At 43.2% G+C, this 18,875-nt stretch overlaps 1 protein-coding gene across 3 annotated transcripts in view; it reads right to left on the reverse strand.

Annotated features, from left to right (window-relative positions):
• Positions 1 to 3,244: 3,244 nt before the first annotated feature.
• Positions 3,245 to 18,875, reverse strand: part of LYPD6B (LY6/PLAUR domain containing 6B) — a 47,299-nt gene continuing 31,668 nt past the window's right edge. For 2 of the 3 annotated variants that reach the window (XM_038143556.1, XM_038143554.1), the window contains exons 2-6: positions 10,813 to 10,907; positions 9,543 to 9,697; positions 8,416 to 8,514; positions 7,104 to 7,234; positions 3,245 to 4,767 (exon numbers count right to left, since the gene is read on the reverse strand). In XM_038143556.1, coding sequence (XP_037999484.1) covers positions 4,585 to 4,767; positions 7,104 to 7,234; positions 8,416 to 8,514; positions 9,543 to 9,666 — 537 coding nt within the window. In that variant the 5' untranslated portion in view covers positions 9,667 to 9,697; positions 10,813 to 10,907 and the 3' untranslated portion in view covers positions 3,245 to 4,584. Of the gene's footprint in view, positions 4,768 to 7,103; positions 7,235 to 8,415; positions 8,515 to 9,542; positions 9,698 to 10,812; positions 10,908 to 16,135; positions 16,224 to 18,875 lie in introns of all 3 variants that reach the window. The other variant, XM_038143555.1, reaches the window with a different exon arrangement.

Below are 18,875 nucleotides of genomic sequence, written 5' to 3' on the forward strand. Positions count from 1 at the left end.
ATCAGAAAATGAGGTTAAAACCAACAAAAAAGGGAGAAAAAAGGGAAGGAAATAAAGAAAAAAGAAGCAAAAACCAAAATTAAAAAAAAAAATTAACAAAGGAGAAGAAAAAAGATAAAAAAATGTTTAAAAGCCACTAAAAAATAACAGCAAAAAACTGAGATACAAAGGTAAAGAATTTGAAAATCACCCCCAAAAAATTAAAAACTACAAAAAGTAAAAAAAAAAAAACTAACCAGTTTAAAATTCTTCAAGATAGATATAAATTATAAAACCCCAAATTATTGCACAGTCCATAAAAAATAAAACTTAAAAAAAAAAAAATATATATATATATAAAGCTAAAAAAAGACAAAGATCCCAACTCCCCTCACAAAATTTAAAAATGAAAGTCCCCAACAACCCGCACTGAAATTGGGACAAATTACCCCAAATAAACTTTCTGAGGTGACCTTTAAACCCTAAAATAATTTTCCTTTTAAATATTCAAAAATAATTATGAATATTCAATGTATTTTTCTTTGCTGGTTTCCCACTCTCTGCCCCTGCCTCTCCTTGATGCCAACAGCAGAGTGAACGAGATTTCTTTTTATTTTCATTAAAACACTACAAAACTACAATTTAAATTATTTTAGCCATGATTCCAGCAATCAGAGTTTCAAAAAAGGCAAATAAAATTAAGTTTCCTTCAAGCCTTTTATATATCTCTGGGCACAGAGGGTCTCTAACAGGATAAATTATCCTCAGAAAGGGAGGGTAAATATTCCCAAAAGTAATCCCAGAATACAGCAAAGAAAATGAAATTAAATTATGCTGAATTAGGGCAGGATTTAATTTAAATTAAGATTTTACCAAGCAACATTTGTCACCAGAAACATTCTCATCCAGAAAATATTTGAATATTTTTTTATTAAAAGTGCCATTTCTGGAGAAGATTTAAAGCAGTTACACAGCAATAAGAAAACATCCAAACACTGAATAATGAAGATTTTATCAGGATTTAAGTTTTAAAAATAAACCTTCTATAGGCTGTCCAGTGCAAAGTAGATAAAATTCATATTACACACACATATATATATCATAAAAAATACATTTAACTGCACAAATGGATGGATTTGCCATTATTTCTGAATTATTTTCAGGTTCAAAAATTTATGGATTTACAGAAATAGCATTGCCAAAGTTTAGGGGTGGATTTAGGCAAGGAAAAATTGAATATATTTAAATTACTACATCTGTGAACCCAAAGTGAGATAAAGACAGGACTGAGAATTTATCAAAAGAAAATTGGAACATCTTTAAATTGCAACATCTGTGACCCTGAACTGAGCTAAAGTTCACTGAAAATTGGTTTTATCAAATGAAAAGCTGAATACATTTAAATCACAACACCCGTGAACCTAAAGTGAGATAAGCACGTCACTGAAAATTTGTTTTATCAAATGAAAAGTTGCATATATTTAAATTACAGCATCTGTAATTTAAATTACAACATCGGAACCCAAACTGAGACAAGCACATCACTGAAAATTGGTTTTATCAAATCCATTTATACATTTTTAAGCTCTTCAGACAGAGATCTGAAAATTCTGATACCTGAAAATGTTTAATATAAAAATTCCGCCATAAATTAAGGTCAGATTTCTGTGCAGCCATCAATCCTGCCAAAAATATGGTGAATTTCAAGACTCTTTTCTCAGCATGTTTTTCCTACAAAACCAGCATTGAACATCAAATCCAAGCAGGGATTCCCATAAAAAAAAAAAAAAAGATGAAGCAAAAAGGAAAAACAGAAATTCCCTCTTAAATTCCATATTTCTTCTACCAGGTGCCTCTTTGCATTGTATTAAGAGCATTTGCATATTCAATTCCCCACTAAAAACAATCCCAAACTTTGCCATACCAAGGGATTGACGCATCCCAATGATTACAACTCCTCCTTGATATCCACCACTCTTGGAATTCTAAAATTCTGATTTTAAAACATAAAATCCAAGATCAAATTCTCACGCCCAGGCTGCATCCTTGAACCTTCAGCTCATTTTCTGGGGTTTATCCCAAACAATTCTTCCCCAAAAGCAGAGCCATTTTGTGAGGTTCAAAATCTTCATTTCAGAATTTCTTCACTTTCCAGTGAGGGGAAAAAAATAAATCATTCAACCGAGGGGAAAAAACTCGCCTGAAATGTCCTTTTTTTTGTTGTTGCACCAGATTTTTAGGGTCTCCCTGCCATTCCCAAAAGCTCAGGAATGGCATTTCCACTATTAAAAAACCCTCAGTACTGAGATTATGGTGAATTATTGACAGCGGCTCCTACAAGACCACAGAGCTCTTGGAGGCCTTGGTGGGATTTCAAGAATTATTCCCAAAAACTGAATTTAGGAGCAATTCGTGCAGGAAAAATCCGATGATCCAAAATGTGGGAGTCACCTTCCACTTGGAGGAATTCCCCGTGGAGCAGAGAGAAACCTGGAATGGTTTGACCACCAGAAAATAAATCCTTTCATCAGGAAAAATCCTTCATGGAGCAGAAGGTAATTATGGGATCATTAGAGAATCCTGGCATGGTTTGGGTTGGGAAGGACCTTAAAGCCCAGCCAGATCATCCAGGGACACCTCCCACTGTCCCACTGATGCCTCAGGTTTAGGTTTTGTATTTTTCAGCCTCTGTGCAGCTTTAGTGTGCAGCTCTGAGCTTCACATTCAGCGCTGCTGAGCTCTGTGCACAGAGCAGGGAGACAAAACAATTCCTGCTCCAGCTGGGCACCAAGGACAAATGATCCAAAGCTCAGGCCAGGAGCACCAACAGCGTGGGCTGAGAGAGAAAAACAAGCAGGGTGGGAGTGCCTGGGCTAAAGCTGGAACTGGACAATGAACTGCAAGGTGCAAATGGAGCAGAGCTGAGCCAAGGCAGAGACCCCGGGAGCACTCGTGCATTTTGGGACCATTTGGGTTCCTCTTGGCTGCAGCCCTGGCTGGGCTCTTGTGCTGCCCGAGGTGGATCCATGGAGGAGATGCTTTGAATGAATCCCTGCTTTATTCTGTGACTCTGCCCAGCCTCTGCTCCAGGGCAGCCTGAACAAGGATTGTTCCAAACTCCATCCAGCCCGGCCTTGGGCACTGCCAGGGATCCAGGGGCAGCCCCAGCTGCTCTGGCAATTCCAGCCCAGCCAGGAATTCCCAATTCCCAATCTCCCATCCATCCCTGCTCTCTGGCAGTGGGAGCCATTCCCTGGCTCCTGTCCCTCCAGGCCTTGTCCCCAGTCCCTCTCCAGCTCTCCTGGAGCCCCTCCAGGCCCTGCCAGGGGCTCTGAGCTCTTCCTGGAGCCTTCCCTTCTCCAGGGGAACATTCCCAGCTCTCCCAGCAAAGCTCCAGAGCAGAATTCCAGCCCTGTTGGATGGCACAGAATCCAGATATGGAAAGAGAGAATCCAGATCCTGGAAAACCCTGACTCAGACATCCAGAACCGTTTTCCTTTGGCAAGGAAAATACTTTTCCATCCAAATTTTGTAGCTGCACAATCGCCCGTCCAGGAGCCACAGACTGAATTCAGACACCTTTCTGCATTCTAAGAATATTGTGGAGGAAATTCCGGAATGTCAACAAGCCTGGAAATATATCAAAATCTTTAAATATAATTGGTGACACAAAACAGCAAATAATTAAGGCAATATTGATGTAAAAGAAGCCAAATTTGTAACTACTCGAATTTTTCAGGGAGCAGCTCCAAATCTCTTTTTTGAGTCAGTTTAAGTGATTCATCCTTCCTGAAAACATCTATCAGGACAATTCCTGGGATAAACCTGTGCAAATCACAAGAGAACACAGCAGAGTTCCCTCCTTATTTATTCCAAGAGCCTACTTGGAATTTTTAGGATAATGAAGCTGCTGGAGCATAGCTGTGATTTTGAAATGTGATATCCCAATATGATAAAAATAATATTTTTGTGATATTCTGGGGGGGACACTCAATTGGAAGGAAATAATCCCTTTGCTTTGCAAGATCAGGAATTCTGCTCTGGGTGGTCCAACAGGATTTTTTAGGAATTCTACATTTCCCACAGCTTTAAAACAGGAGGAGGATGAGGCATTTTACAGAAAGAAAAGAATTAATTTTGTATTATTGCCAGGAGAAATAAGAGCAGAAAAAATACCAACCTCATATTTGTTCTGTATGAAAACCAGAGGTGCTCTCTGTGAAATCAAGATAAGCTCAAACACACCCTGATAAGAAACTCTGAGTTGTTTATGCACATAGTTTTAAATCCAGTTCCTGCCTTTCCACATCCTCCACCCAAAGCTCCTTTTGATTGATTGTCACAGTTCTGTCCCAAAAACCAAAACAATGTGCATTTTCCTCAGAAAATAGGGAATTAAAATTGAGTCCTCCCCACTGCCCCACTCACTGGGGTGTTTTGTGGGGTTTATTCTCAATGCTGACGGGGAAGGATTCCCACGACAGCATCCAAATGTGCCTCTCCTTAAATCTGCTGGGATCAGGGAACATCAGCGACTTCTCCTTGGAGATCCTGCAGGTTCCTGGCCCGGGGACTGTCCCAGCAGCTCTGTCTGGGGGTGCTGTGTCAGGACAGTGCCATGGTCACCAGTGTCACCAGTGTCACCAGTGTCACCAGTGCCACCAGGCTGGGCAGGGCGCGGCTGCCCGCGGCCGTCCTGCGCGCCTGCAGCACGGCGAACACGGCGTTGGTGGCGTTGGTGGGGATCTCCACGTTGCAGATCATGCCTTCACAGCAGGAAACACACTCCTGCTGGGACAAAAGGGTCATTAACTCACGGTAATTAACTCGGGGTAATTAATTCAGGGTAATTAATTCAGGGGGATTAATTGAGGGCGGTTTTAAGAGAGAAATGCGCGTTTAGCATCGCGAAGTTGAGCTCAACAGATCCATCCTGGCCAGGTGGAGAAGATAGGCTAAAAATCATCCTAAAATCCAATTTATCCGTGAATCAATTCTCCAAATCAGGAGTGCAGTTTTTTCCTGGAGTCACTCATCCCCAGGTGTGTCCCCAAGCCGAGGTGGGATGTCACACAACCACACTGACACTGCAGAAAGCAGAGCTTCCCTTTCTAAGACACCAACTCAAAATCTGCCCTGCAACCTTTCAGGTTTCAGCTTTTTTAAGCTGAAAAATTCCGACTCTAAAAACTTTGTTCCCACTCAGTTTTCCCCTCCAGGTTTTGTGGACTGTGCAGAGCATGCAGAAATCCCATTGTTCCCTGTGTAGAGCATGCAGAAATCCCATTGTTCCCCTGTAGAGCATGCAGAAATCCCATTGTTCCCCTGTAGAGCATGCAGAAATCCCATTGTTCCCCTGTAGAGCATGCAGAAATCCCATTGTTCCCCTGTGTAGAGCATGCAGAAATCCCATTGTTCCCCTGTAGAGCATGCAGAAATCCCATTGTTCCCCTGTAGAGCATGCAGAAATCCCACTGTTCCCCTGCAGGGCATGCAGAAATCCCATTGTTCCCAGTACAGAGCATGCAGAAATCCCATTGTTCCCAGTACAGGGCATGCAGAAATCCCATTGTTCCCCTGTGCAGAGCAGTTCCTGGCACACCCTCCTGGCAAAACCAGTCCAGGAACGGCCACCTCCAGCCCCAGGAGCAGGCCAGGAGCAGGAGGAGAGTGGGAGCAGGGCAGGGTAGAGCAGGAGTAGAGCAGGACAGGAGCGGGGCAGGAATAGGGTGGGGTAGAGCAGGAGCAGGGCAGGAGTGGGGTGTGAGTAGAGCAGGAGTAAGGCAGGAATAGGGCAGGAGCGGGGTACGAGTAGAGCAGGAGTAAGGCAGGAATAGGGCACGAGTGGGACGTGAGTAGAGCAGGAGTAAGGCAGGAATAGGGCAGGAGTGGGGCGTGAGTAGAGCAGGAGTAAGGCAGGAATAGGGCAGGAGTGGGACGTGAGTAGAGCAGGAGTAAGGCAGGAATAGGGCAGGAGCGGGCACGAGTAGAGCAGGAGCAGGAATAAGGCAGGGTAGAGCAGGAACAAGGTACGACCAGGAGTAGGACAGGAGAAGGGTAGGAGCATGGCAGGAGCAGGGTACAAGTAGAACACGAGCAGAGCAGGAGCAGGACATGAGCAGAACACAAGCAGGCAGAGCAGAGCAGGGGTAGGGTATGAGTAGAGCAGGAGTAAGGCAGGAGCACGGCAGAGAAGGGCAGGAGCGGGGTACGAGTAGAGCATGAGCAGGACAGAGCAGAGCAGGAGCAGGGAAGGCGTAGAGCAGGAGCACGACATGAGTAGAACACGAGGAGAACACAAGCAAGCAGAGCAGAGCAGGAGTAGAGCAGGAGTAGCGTATGAGTAGAGCAGGAATAGAGCAGGAGCAGGGTACAAGCAGGACACGAGCAGGCAGAGCAGAGCAGGAGTAGAGCAGGAGGAGGGCAGGACCAGGGCAGGAGTAGAGCAGGAGTAGGGAAGAAGTAGGGCAGGAGTAGGGCAGGAGCAGGGTACGAGCAGGACAGGAGTAGGGTATGAGGAGAGCAGGAGTAGGGCAGGAGTAGGGCAGGAGCAGAGAATGAGTAGAGAAGGAGTAGAGCAGGAGTAGGGCAGGAGCAGAGAATGAGTAGAGAAGGAGTAGAGCAGGAGTAGGGCAGGAGCAGGGTAGGAGCAGAGCAGGAGTAGAGCAGGAGCAGTGTATGAGCAGAGCAGGAGTAGGGCAGGAGCAGGGTATGAGCAGAGCAGGAGTAGGGCAGGAGCAGGGTACAAGCAGGACACCAGCAGGACACAAGGAGGCAGAACAGAGCAGGAGTAGAGCAGGAGCAGGGTACAAGTAGAGCAGGAGTAGAGCAGGAGCAGAGCAGGAGTACAGCAGAAGTAGGGCAGGAGTTGGGCAGGAGCAGAGCAGGAGTAGGGCAGGAGCAGGAGCAGAGCAGGAGTAGGGCATGAGTAGAGCAGGAGCAGAGCAGGAGTACAGCAGAAGTAGGGCAGGAGTCGGGCAGGAGCAGAGCAGGAGTAGGGCAGGAGTAGAGCAGGAGCAGAGCAGGAGTAGGGCAGGAGTAGAGCAGGAGTAGGGCAGGAGTAGAGCAGGAGCAGAGCAGGAGTAGGGCAGGAGCAGGACACGAGCAGGCCGCGCAGCGCTGACCGTGTGGCCGCTGTCCCCGCGGCGGTGGCACCCCACCAGGTGACACTCCTCGCCCGTGGCACATCTCTTGGTGACCGAGGTGCTCTCCCCGCGCGCGGTGAACAGGTGGGCGGTCAGGCAGTAGCGCGTGCCTGCAACAGCAAATCTGGAGTTTGACTGCCATCGCTGGTCCTCCCCAACAGCGTTTCACATCCACAGCTCAGGAAACCATTCCCAGAAAATGGCGCTACAGAATCGTTTGCGACTTGATCAAAAGAGCATTTTTAGCAAGTAATTAATTACTTTGAAATCTCAGCTGACCCTTCAAACCTCCAGCAAGGCCGCTTTGATTGAAATTACTAATTAGCACCATCACCCACACGTTTATTTTTATTTCTGTCCTCTTTTTGGCAGCGGTTTCAGGTTTGTTTCCTCATTCCCCTGCTCTGCTTCTTCCCCTTTCCCACCGCTCCCGTGAATGTCACCGGGGTGAAAAATGAGGAAACATTTCCATTCTTTTCTGAGCTTCATCCTCCCCAGCACAGGTGTGAGCCCCAGTCAGGCAGGTCCTGCTGCTCGCTAAGAACAGGAAATTTTGGGATGGTGTCCAAAGGGAAGGGAATAAAGCTACAGAGGAAATTCTTCAGGTTTTTTTAAACAACACCTTTAAATTAACGCTTGGGAAGCCCATAATTATGTATATATACACAGAGAAACAAATATAGGTAATTAATATGAGTGTATTATTAAAAATCTGTTTGAATATTAATTTTTTGTTGTTATATAAAACGGGGAGATGGAGATAAATAATTTTTCACTGCAGCTTTACACTCTAAGGAGAATAAAGCTTCAGAGGAAATTCTTCAAGTGTTTCAAACAAGATTAAAATTAACTCTTGGGAAGCACATAATTAGATATATACACAGAGAAACATACACAGCTAATTAACAATGATCTATTATTAAAAACACTAACATTATCTTAAATAATGTTATATTAAAATATTAATATTCAATTCAAGATTAATATTTAATTTAATATTAAAACAGTACCATTATTTTAAATGCTTGTATGTTAATATTTTGTTATATATTATATAAGACTGAGAGAGATGGAGATAAAGAATTTTTCACTGTTTCTTTACACTCTGGAATGGCCAAAATTTCTGCTGAGCAGAAAACACCTGGCTCAGCATTACCAACAACAAAAGTGTGCTGGCAAATTAATGTCATTAATGCCATGAATGAGCCAGACTTCTCCAAGGGGGTGAGCCAGGGAAAAGCAAGTCTAAATATCACAAATATTTAATATCTCCTTATCCAGCCTCACTCACTTTCAGGACACCACCTGTCTTCAGCCCATCTGTTGCAGTTGTAGTTGTCCACCGCGTTGTCACAGGTAAAGCACTTGAAACTGTTTGGGAATGGTGTGGCTTGGAAAGGGTTAAAAAAGGCATTAAAATACAGTCGGGTTGGGAAGCATTGAGGAAAAAAAATTAAAATATTCAAAATGATGCTTGTACACGCATGTATTTGCAGAAATAAATCCTATATATTTACATATTTTCACTGTTAGACAAATAAAACAAGTCTTGCAGAAAGCTTTTAGCTTTTTTTTTCTCTCTAGGCTTGAACTCAAAATACATCCTCATGTTTTCACTCTCACCATCCAAAATTGAGGCAGTGGTGGGAAAAGCAGGGAAGAGGGAAGAGTTTCTCTCCCTCCTCGTGGAGCAAACATAAATCTACATTTTCCTTTGATGGAAAAACTGCATTTCCAGATCTTGACCTCCCACTCGGAAGGAGAAGCTGGATCCTTTAAACAAAAGGTCTTTCAAAATCCTATTTCCATTACTTCAATGGATTGTTGGAAGGTGCAGGGTTCATTAGGGGCAGGTATTATTCCAGCTATTATACCCTGGCTGTTTTAATGATGCAGATAATGCAAATGAAGGGATGGAACACTGGTGATGCCAGATAAGAGGGAAAAAAAAAAATTAAAAGATGATGCCATTAGTGGCAACTGGCTTCACAGGTCCCACGAGGTTTTTAATTACCTTCAGAGTGAATTAATTGCATGCAGCAACACCTATTCCTCCCCTTACAAAACCCCCAGCAAGATAAAAGACCAAAACCACCTGTTCTGGATTATTTACAAGGAAACCGCTGCATAATTTCCTCTGCAGGGAGACAGAAATAATACAAGAAAGGCCCTTAAAATGCCAAAGTCCTCGTGCACTCTTTCATTTGGCAACGACTTGATTTATTTTCATTTAGTCAACTTGTCAAGTGTTAAGGACCAAGTGCTGTGGGGCGAGAAGCAGAATGTTTATTTTAAAGTTTCTTTGGAGACGAGCAGCTGAGACGCAAAGGGCTGGGAGGATGGGGCAAAATAATTACGATTTTAAGCTAGGATTACATAGAGAAAAGGCCAGAATTCCATAAAAAAAAAGCTACTTACGGTCTAGCGGAGGCCTGATGTTGTAGAAGTTGATGTTCTCAGCGGAAGCCCAAAGTCCTGAGAGGATGAGGAGCGGGAGAACGGCTGCGGCCAGCGCGCACCGCAACGCCCCCATCCCGGGCATCACTGCACAGGGAAACCCCCGCCCCTCAGGCCTGGAAAAGCAAGGGAACACATTACTCAGCGGGATTTGTGAGGATCTGAGGTGTGGGATGGTGAATTTCCTGCCAAATCCCGCTGGAAGCGCGGGGATCCAGCCGGGAATGCCGGCGAGCGGCTGAGCGGCGCAAAGCTGAGCTGGTGGTGCCTTCTGCTGGCCAGAACCCCTCACAGAGGGCTGGAACTTGCAAAATAAACTCAAGTTCACGTCATCTCTTTCATCTATTTGTCCTCCTGAGCAACGGGAGCCTTAAAAATTCCCTGGAAGGATTCCTAAAAATAAACAGGATTGAGGTCCTTCAGATCCAACTTGAAACAGTGTGGAATAAACAGCACTGAACGCAGAGAAATCTCAGTTTTAACACCAACAACCAATCCCTTACCTGAGATAAATAAATTTCACTCCAGACGAGCTGCATCATCTGAATTTTAAGCTCACTTTGCACTGTCATAGCATTAAAATTTGTATGTGTAAATTCAATTTATTTCTTTTTAAGTGCATCCCAAGGGAATGCTAAGGAAGATGGCACGGATGTTTTGGAGAAGGGCAGGGTGGAAAGTTCACAGGGATGAGGTGCAATCACCCAAAAATCCACTTATTTGGGGCCCCCTGGGTGCTCTGCCAAGGCTCTAGAGAGAAGAACTGAGCACTTTGCTCAGGCGGGTATTTAGATTTCCACACCTCCAGACAAAAACAGGGAATTGTGGCAAACTCCAGCGACCCTGGAGCCTGATTCAGATATTACAAATCACAACCTCACTCCTCCCATGCAAATTCCCAGCAGGACAAACAAGCTGGAGTGGAGGCTCCTGCCAAACCAGAGCCAAAGGCATTCCCTCCAAACTTCCAGGCACACCCTGGCCAGGCTGGAAATGGTGCTCAGCAGAGAACTCCAGGAATTTTCCCTGCATTTCCTCTTTTCCCTGCATTTTTTTTGGATTGGTTGGGGTTTTTCCTTGGCCAGTGGAGATGGTTCTGCCAACCAAGCAAACAGCAGGATTTTAGGAATTGTGAATTTTATTGTGAATTCAAGCATACTGCTTGAGATCTGCTTATTAAACCTTGGCTTTGTGGATGCATTTCAGGAGATATTCCAAAGTCACAGCCTACCTCTGCTCCCTGTGCACTCCCAACACTCTTTTCCATAGGATGGTCCAGATTTCTTCTGGCTGCAGCCCAGGATCAGAAGGATTCGGCAGAAGAATCTGTGGAGAACAAGCAGCAACAGACCATCAAAATTCTGTTTTCAAGACACAAATTGGCATTAAATTAAGATAAAAATTAGGGGTTTATAATGAAATATCCACAGAAGCACTTGAACTACACAATGTGGCTCTCACCGAGTGCTGCGGCACTGCAGAAACTGAAATTCCCTCCTTCCTGGGATATTCCAGTGCCATGAAAGACAAATAAAAGACAAAACCTGAAGGAATGAGGCTCAGCCCACCCCCGAGGATGAGTTTCCTCCAGGAAAACCATTGCGAGGGGATGACCTGGGTGGGACCACACCCGTGAACATTCCCACTCCAGAGATATCCCAACTTTCCCCAGGATTCTGCCCAAAACAGAAGCGCAGCAAGGGAACCTGAGTGAAGACAAACCAGTGAGAGGCTGATGAACAAACAGATCAGCTCCACACACTGCAGGGACCTAACTCCTGGAATTCCAACTCATTCCAAGGCTGCAATTCCCAGAGCCACACATTCCTGATCCCAATATCACCTCGTGCTTGTGCCCCTGCACCATCACGGATGCAGAGTTCCTGACTCCAAGAAGGATCCTAACCTTAAAAATGCTTGAGGGATGGTGGTAACCAGATGAGAAGAGTCTTTTCTGTGCCTCAAGTCCTCGCTCTCCTTCCTGGATCCCTTGCAAATAACTGTTTATCCTGGAATTCCAGGATGGTTTGGGTTGGAAGGGAATTTAAAGCTCATCCAGTCTCAACTCCCTTCCCCTTCCACGCCTTCAGCTCGCTCCAAGCCCTTCCAACCTGGCCTGGGACACTAAAATCCTTGGAATATCCTGATTATATCCATGGAATAGCTCAAGCAAGCCAGTTTTGATCAAGAATTTCACAAAATTACAGTGCACTTCAAGCATTTTTAAATGATTTCCATTTAACTCTGCGTGAAGGGAGGGAATTGAATCACTCCAACATTTCCAAGACTTCTCTCCTTGCCCTGTATTTGCTGCTGGCTCGAGGAAACTCTGCCTTTATGGGCTGTAACTGGATCTGAAGCACCTGGGCAGAAATAAAAGGCACAATTCCACTTGTGCCAGTTTGCTGCAGACCCAGGCTCCCCCCTGCTCCCCTCCCCCAGGCTCCTCTGGCTTTCCCTCGTGCCAAATGGAAAATCTGAGGGAATATAAACACAAAAAAAGTGACTCTGGCTGGGGGCAAGGCTCAGTAAATCGACCTCCCAACCTGATGGAGTCAAAGGTGTCCTTGTTTGCCAAGCAGGCCAATAAATAATGGATGGTGTTTGCCATGGCTTGGTTACACAGCTGCACCACAAGGGCGTTCTCCAACCAAATAAGAAAATATTGGCCCAAAAATGGCTTTCATATCTCACCCAGGATCTTTCAAAAGCTTATTTTCCCCACAGAGCCTTATCTCTGTCGAGCTCGCAGATAATATTATCTAGCAGAGTGAGTAAATGTTTCATTAGGCCCAATTAGGAGCTCTCATTAATGAGGGGGGGAGGGAAATGTCACAACATGGAAGATTAACTTACATAAACAGGAGCAAACAGGGAGCTCCAGCTTTCCTGGGGGAGGGAAGACAACCCAAAAGGGAAGGGCTGAGTGCTATAAAAAACCCCTGTGACTAAAACCCATTCCAAGAAAACAGCCAGGAACACAACGGCTGAAGGAATTAAAAGATTCCAGAAGGCTGGAACCTCGCAGGGCGTGATGGAAAAGCGGGAAGCAGCATCCCTGCTTTCTGATTTTAATAAAATTCCAGCCTGTTGACATTGTTTTTCCTGGCAGGCTCAGTGGAGGATTAGCAGAGTGAACATCAGACATGGAACACAAATGAAACTTCCTGCTGTCATTTAGTAAGCAATCTTCAGGTGCTGTCAGATAATTGCAAATGCTTCTGTTAAGCTTGTTAAATTGCACTTCAGGACATGGGGGATGCACAGGCAGAAAGGAATTTTCTGTTTGGGGCTGGAAAGGTAAAACCCAACACCTGACGTGGCCCTGCTCACAAATCCCAAAGGCCACAGAGGAAATCCAGCTTGGCTAAAAGGGCAGAAAGAGCTCCCTGGCTGCCCCATTCTCATGTTCTCCTCTGGAGATCATTTAATTCCTGCAAAACTCAGCCAGGGAAGAGGCGGCAGAACAAATCTTTAAAAACCTCAAAATTTTCTTTAGGAAACAAGCTGACACATTTAAAATGAAAAGGGGGGGGGGGAAGTGAATATTTTGACATATCAAAGCACCCCAAAATGATTGCAGATCTGCAAATTAAAAACCCTTTGCTGTGGAAGTTTTATCTTTTTTTTTTTCCCCGGCTGAGTTAAGTCTGTATTTGTTCACTTTTTGCCTCACAGCATTTTATTATTATCACAACACACCCCAGAAAAATGGATTTTACATCACACTGACAGACATCTGCAAGGAGCAACAGTGACAGAATCAAAGTGAACTCATCCACCGGATCTTTAACCACCACACATTTCCCTTGGCTGCACCCAGAGCCCCACTTGGAACGAAAATTTGGCCTTAATTACAAGAAATTACCGAGTTCTTTATCTGAGATCTTGTAAAAGTGAAGCACAACATCGTTTAGCTCGGGGGAGGATGTTGGCACGGGAGGTGTCTGACTGCACCAAACACAAGATGATTTCAGAATGAAAATAATCCCTGATGAACACGATAAACCGGGGAAGCATCGCTGGAGTGAAGGATTTGTGGGCTGAAAACACGGAATGAAAAGCGCATTATTCCTTTCACAGCTCAAACTGACATGCAGGTTAACAGCCAGAATCCCCCATCGTGGATGGACGGATTTTCCCCATGTGGAAAATAATTTATTTTAACTAAAAATCCATTAATGAGATTAAATTTCTGCCAGTTTTCCATTTCCTCAAAGAGCTGAGCTTTGCCAAAGCCCTGGATGGCCAAAAGTTGAGTTTGGAACAGCTTTTGTACATCACCTGCAACTGGTTTGAATTTCCCCCTCACCTGTGCAAGGCTGGAAATTGGAATTTAATATGGCTCTGGAGAAAAGAGATTACAGGAATAAGCAGCTTTTTTTTTTTCCTTTCCCTGAGACTCAGATTCACAAAATTAAATGTACAGGGCCCAAACAGATTTCATCCTTATAGATTTTGTTGTTCATCCTGGTGCAGGTTTTTATAGGGAGAACTGAAGGGTGGATGTGGAATTGGTGGGGTAATAATTGCTGTGTTCTCATGGCTGAGTTTTGTAAATTGAGTTTTTCCTTCTGCATAAAAAAAGCTGTGGTTTCATGGCTGAACTTTGTAAACTGAATTTTGCCTTCTCCATAAAAAAGCTGTGTTTTCATGGCTGAGTTTTGTAAATTGAATTTTTCCTTCTGCATTAAAAAAGCTGTGGTTTCATGGCTGAATTTTGTAAATTGGATTTTTCCTTCTGCATAAAAAAAAGCTGTGTTTTCATGGCTGAGTTTTGAAATTGGATTTTTTCTCCTCCATGCAGGAGTGTGGGATTTGCCTGGCAGTGTCCCAGGCCAGGCTGGATGGGGCTGGGAGCAGCCTGGGGCAGGGGCAGGTGGGCAGGCTGGCATGGGATGAGCTTTCGGGTCCCTCTCAAGCCAAACCCCATCATTTCTAGGACAAGCCTGGAGGAGGACATTCCCAGCTCTCTCCCAAGCAGCTGCGTTGAGCTCCAGCACCCCAACATCCCCAAACCCTCCAATTCTGCAGCCAATGGCAAAGCACAAAGCCCCTTCCCTTTCCCCAAAGCGCCTCCTGCTCTTTCCTTGGAAGCTCTGCCGTGTCTGGCACCTCCTCCCTCCACCCTTCCCTGCTTTCCCTGCCCTCTCCCCCATCCCTGCTCCTTTCCCAAAACTGAGCAATGGTCAGTTTTTCCAGGAAGTTGCGCCTCTTCATCTTCAGGGTCTCCTCCACATTTATTTTGTTGTTCCTCTAAATCCTGAACTCCAGGGGAAGGCAGCACAATGCACACAAAAATATTGATTTATTTGGAGTTCTGTACTCCAAACTGATCGGCCTTTGTAGCAAAACCAAAGGGAAAATTAAATTCTCATTATTACTAGTAATATATTCATTTTCCTTTTGTTAACTCTGTCAATCTTCATGGATTACTCCCATTATCCCAGCTCAGAAATTCCCCTTTGTTAGGGGTTAAACGACGTTTAGAAATTGCCAGTGGGGAATAAATCCTACAGGATTCTGTCCCTCAAGCAGGCCAAGGAATTTCTCCCAACATTTTCTGGGAATATGAAAAATCAAAGAGTTTCAGAGCTCATTCCTTTCACTGTGATCCCTCTAAGGTGCTGAATGGATAATTCAGGAATTGACACAAAATAAAACCAATTCTCCTTCCAGGAGCTGCACAAAAAACAAAAAAAAAGGCCTGAAATATTCCCAAATTCAGCATCTTCAATCCCAGGTGTCAGCCTGGAACAGAATTTTGAGTGTGAGCTGCTGGATGAAATCCCCCAACCATGGAAAGGTTCACAAAGAACATCCTTGAGTTATTCCTGCAATTCGAGGTGAAATTGCAAAAAAAAAAAATTGAAAATTAAATTGAAATTCGCCTGAAAATTAGAGGTGAGCACTGTGGGTGACAGAGGAGGGAAAACAGGGAAGAGAAAGGATGGGCTGGATCCATGGGACAATTAAATAAAATAGAAATAGAAATATATAATAACTAAAAATTTACAAATAAAAAATTAATGAAATATGGCCCCAGTAAAATAAAATATGGACACAATATAAAAGATATAATTACATTAATAAAATAAAATATATTAATATATAATATAGAGACAAGGGTCAGGATAAATTAATTAGTGGAGAATATTAAAAAAAATCGCTGAATCAGCACATTTTAGAGCCTTAAGGCCTTTTTTAGGGTTTTTTTTTAATCCTGGGGGATTCTACAGGACAAAACTACCCAGCCAGGGGAAATCTCCCCCTCACACAATGCCAGGCAAAGACAGAGGAAGCAATAAACTTTATTACAGAGGGAAAAAAAAAGAGGTTTAACAACCTTTTGAAATAAGAGAAGTTTATGCTGCAATTCTGGGCTCTCGCCCACCATGAATGGACTTTGGGGGCTGAAAAGGGAAAAAAGCCAGAGCCAACATTCCTGACCAATTCAGGGGATGGTTGTGGTCGGGATAAAGGGATGCTGCTCCAAAAAAACCTCCTCGGTGCCTGGAAATGTCTTAAAATATTCTAAATATTGTGATACCTACACAGAAATGGGCGCAGCTGCTGCAGGGAGCAGTGGGGAAAATTGTGCACCAGGTGCCTTCCTCTGCCTCTGAGAGAAGAGAATTCCACCTTGGAAAATAACATAATATATTCATATATATATTAAAAATATAATACATATATTCATTCACTCTTTTAAAAGAACTTAGTATATTCATACATCTATATTTGTATATATTATATATATTCATTCAGTCTTTTAAAAGAATATATTCACACACATATAGAAATATATATATAAAACATATACTCATTCAATCTCTTAAAATAATATATTCATATATATATAAAAATATATAATACATATATTCATTCCATGTTCTAGAAGAATATATTAATACATATATAATTATATATTATATATATTAATTCCATCTATTAAAATAATATAATATACTCACATATATAATATATATATAATACATCTATTCATTCCATCTTTTAAAATAATATAAAATATTCATACATATATGTATATAGATAATATATATTCAATCTTTGAAAAGAGTATATTCATATATATATAGCAATATATCCATTCATATAATTGAAGATATTGATTCACCCTGCCCTGTGTCCCTCCCTCATCATCTCCCAAAATCCTTGACTGCTTAAGGTCATTTAATGGAAGGAATTTCTGAGCTGGGATAATGGGTGTAATCCATGAAAATTGACAGAGTTAACAAAAGGAAAATGAATATATTACTAGTAATAATGAGAATTTAATTTTCCCTTTGGTTTTGCTACAAAGGCCGATCAGTTTGGAGTACAGAACTCCAAATAAATCAATATTTTTGTGTGCATTGTGCTGCTTTCCCCTGGAGTTCAGGATTTAGAGGAACAAAAAAATAAATGTGGAGGAGACCCTAAAGATGAAGAGCTGCAACTCCCTGGAAAAACTGACCATTGCTCAGTTTTGGGAAAGGAGCAGGGATGGGGGAGAGGGCAGGGAAAGCAGGGAAGGGTGGAGGGAGGAGGTGCCAGACACGGCAGAGCTTCCAAGGAAAGAGCAGGAGGCGCTTTGGGGAAAGGGAAGGGGCTTTGTGCTTTGCCATTGGCTGCAGAATTGGAGGGTTTGGGGATGTTGGGGTGTTGGAGCTCAACGCAGCTGCTTGGGAGAGAGCTGGGAATGTCCTCCTCCAGGCTTGTCCTAGAAATGATGGGGTTTGGCTTGAGAGGGACCCGAAAGCTCATCCCATGCCAGCCTGCCCACCTGCCCCTGCCCCAGGCTGCTCCCAGCCCCATCCAGCCTGGCCTGGGACACTGCCAGGCAAATCCCACACTCCTGCATGGAGGAAAAATCCAGTGGACAAAACTCAGCCATGAGAACACAGCTTTTATATGCAGAAGAGAAAATCCAATTTACAAAACTCAACCACGAGAACACAGCTTTTTTATGCAGAAGGAAAAATCCAGTTTACAAAACTCAGCCATGAGATTGCAACTTTTTTATGCAGAAGGCAAAATTCAATTTTCAAAATTCAGCCATGAAACCACAGCTTTTTTAATGCAGAAGGAAAAATTCAATTTACAAAACTCAGCCATGAGAACACAGCTTTTTTTTATGCAGAAGGAAAAAATCAATTTATGAAATTCAGCCATGAACCCACAGCTTTTTTTATGCAGAAGGAAAAATTCAATTTACAAAGTTCAGCCATGAGAACACAACTTTTTTTATGCAGAAGGCAAAATTCAATTTACAAAACTCAGCCATGAAAATGCAACTTTTTTATGCAGAAGGAAAAATTCAATTTACAAAACTCAGCCATGAGAACACAGGAATTACGACCCCACCAATTCCACATCCACCTTTCAGTTGTCCCTGTAAAAACCTACAGCAGGATGAACAAAAAAAATCTATAGGATGAAACCTTTTAGGGGCTGGTGCTGATCTAATGGATTGGGAACACTCCTGAAAGCAGAAATCCCATTAAAATATTCATCAGCTCATTCCAAAGAACTCAAACCACAAAAACAATTCATAAACAATGATGGCAGGAAGGATTTTTACGCCAAAAAAAAGAAACTCATTGGCCAAGAAGAGAATAAAAATTTCTGCTTTTCCTCACAGGACAAAGAATGAATTTAGAATTAAAAATTTCTTATGATTTTGCTTTTTGCAGCCATCTAAGCATAAATATATCATTTTTTCCTGGACCCGAGTGGGGAGATTTTGCTTTTTGAAGCTATCTAAGCATAAAAATACCAATTTTTCCTGGAGCAGAGTGAGGAGATGCTGGAGCAGGGGTAGGATTCCTCCAGCTCTTATCAGGCACCGCAGAAACAGCACAAAGCTCTGGGCAAAGATAAAGTTCTGCAGCTGCTGCTATCAAAAATGGGGTCAAAAAGTTCACTCGGGCAGGGTTTTATGGCTTAAGGCCTTTAAATAAAGCCAAATTTGGAGAGGAAAAGGGGGCACGTGAGAAGCGAGGCAAAGACAAGAGATGAGATATGGAAAGGGCCGGACCAGGCGCAGATTGATGGAAATAATCTGAGTAATCAATAGCCAGGCACGAGGAAATTAATTAACTGCTGGAGGAGCCCCCGCAGAAATGATTCCAAATGAGTAATTAGCATTATTCATAATGAGGTTTAGGTGCTCTCCAAAAAGTCAGTATCAAGCAAGGGAAAATGTCAATTTATTATGCTAAGACATATAAAAAATAAAACCAATAAAACCTAATAAAACCTAATAAATTCACATTAAAACGTCAATTTATT

Source organism: Motacilla alba, chromosome 7 (assembly GCF_015832195.1).
Source record: "Motacilla alba alba isolate MOTALB_02 chromosome 7, Motacilla_alba_V1.0_pri, whole genome shotgun sequence".
Classification (NCBI taxonomy): Eukaryota; Metazoa; Chordata; class Aves; order Passeriformes; family Motacillidae; genus Motacilla; species Motacilla alba.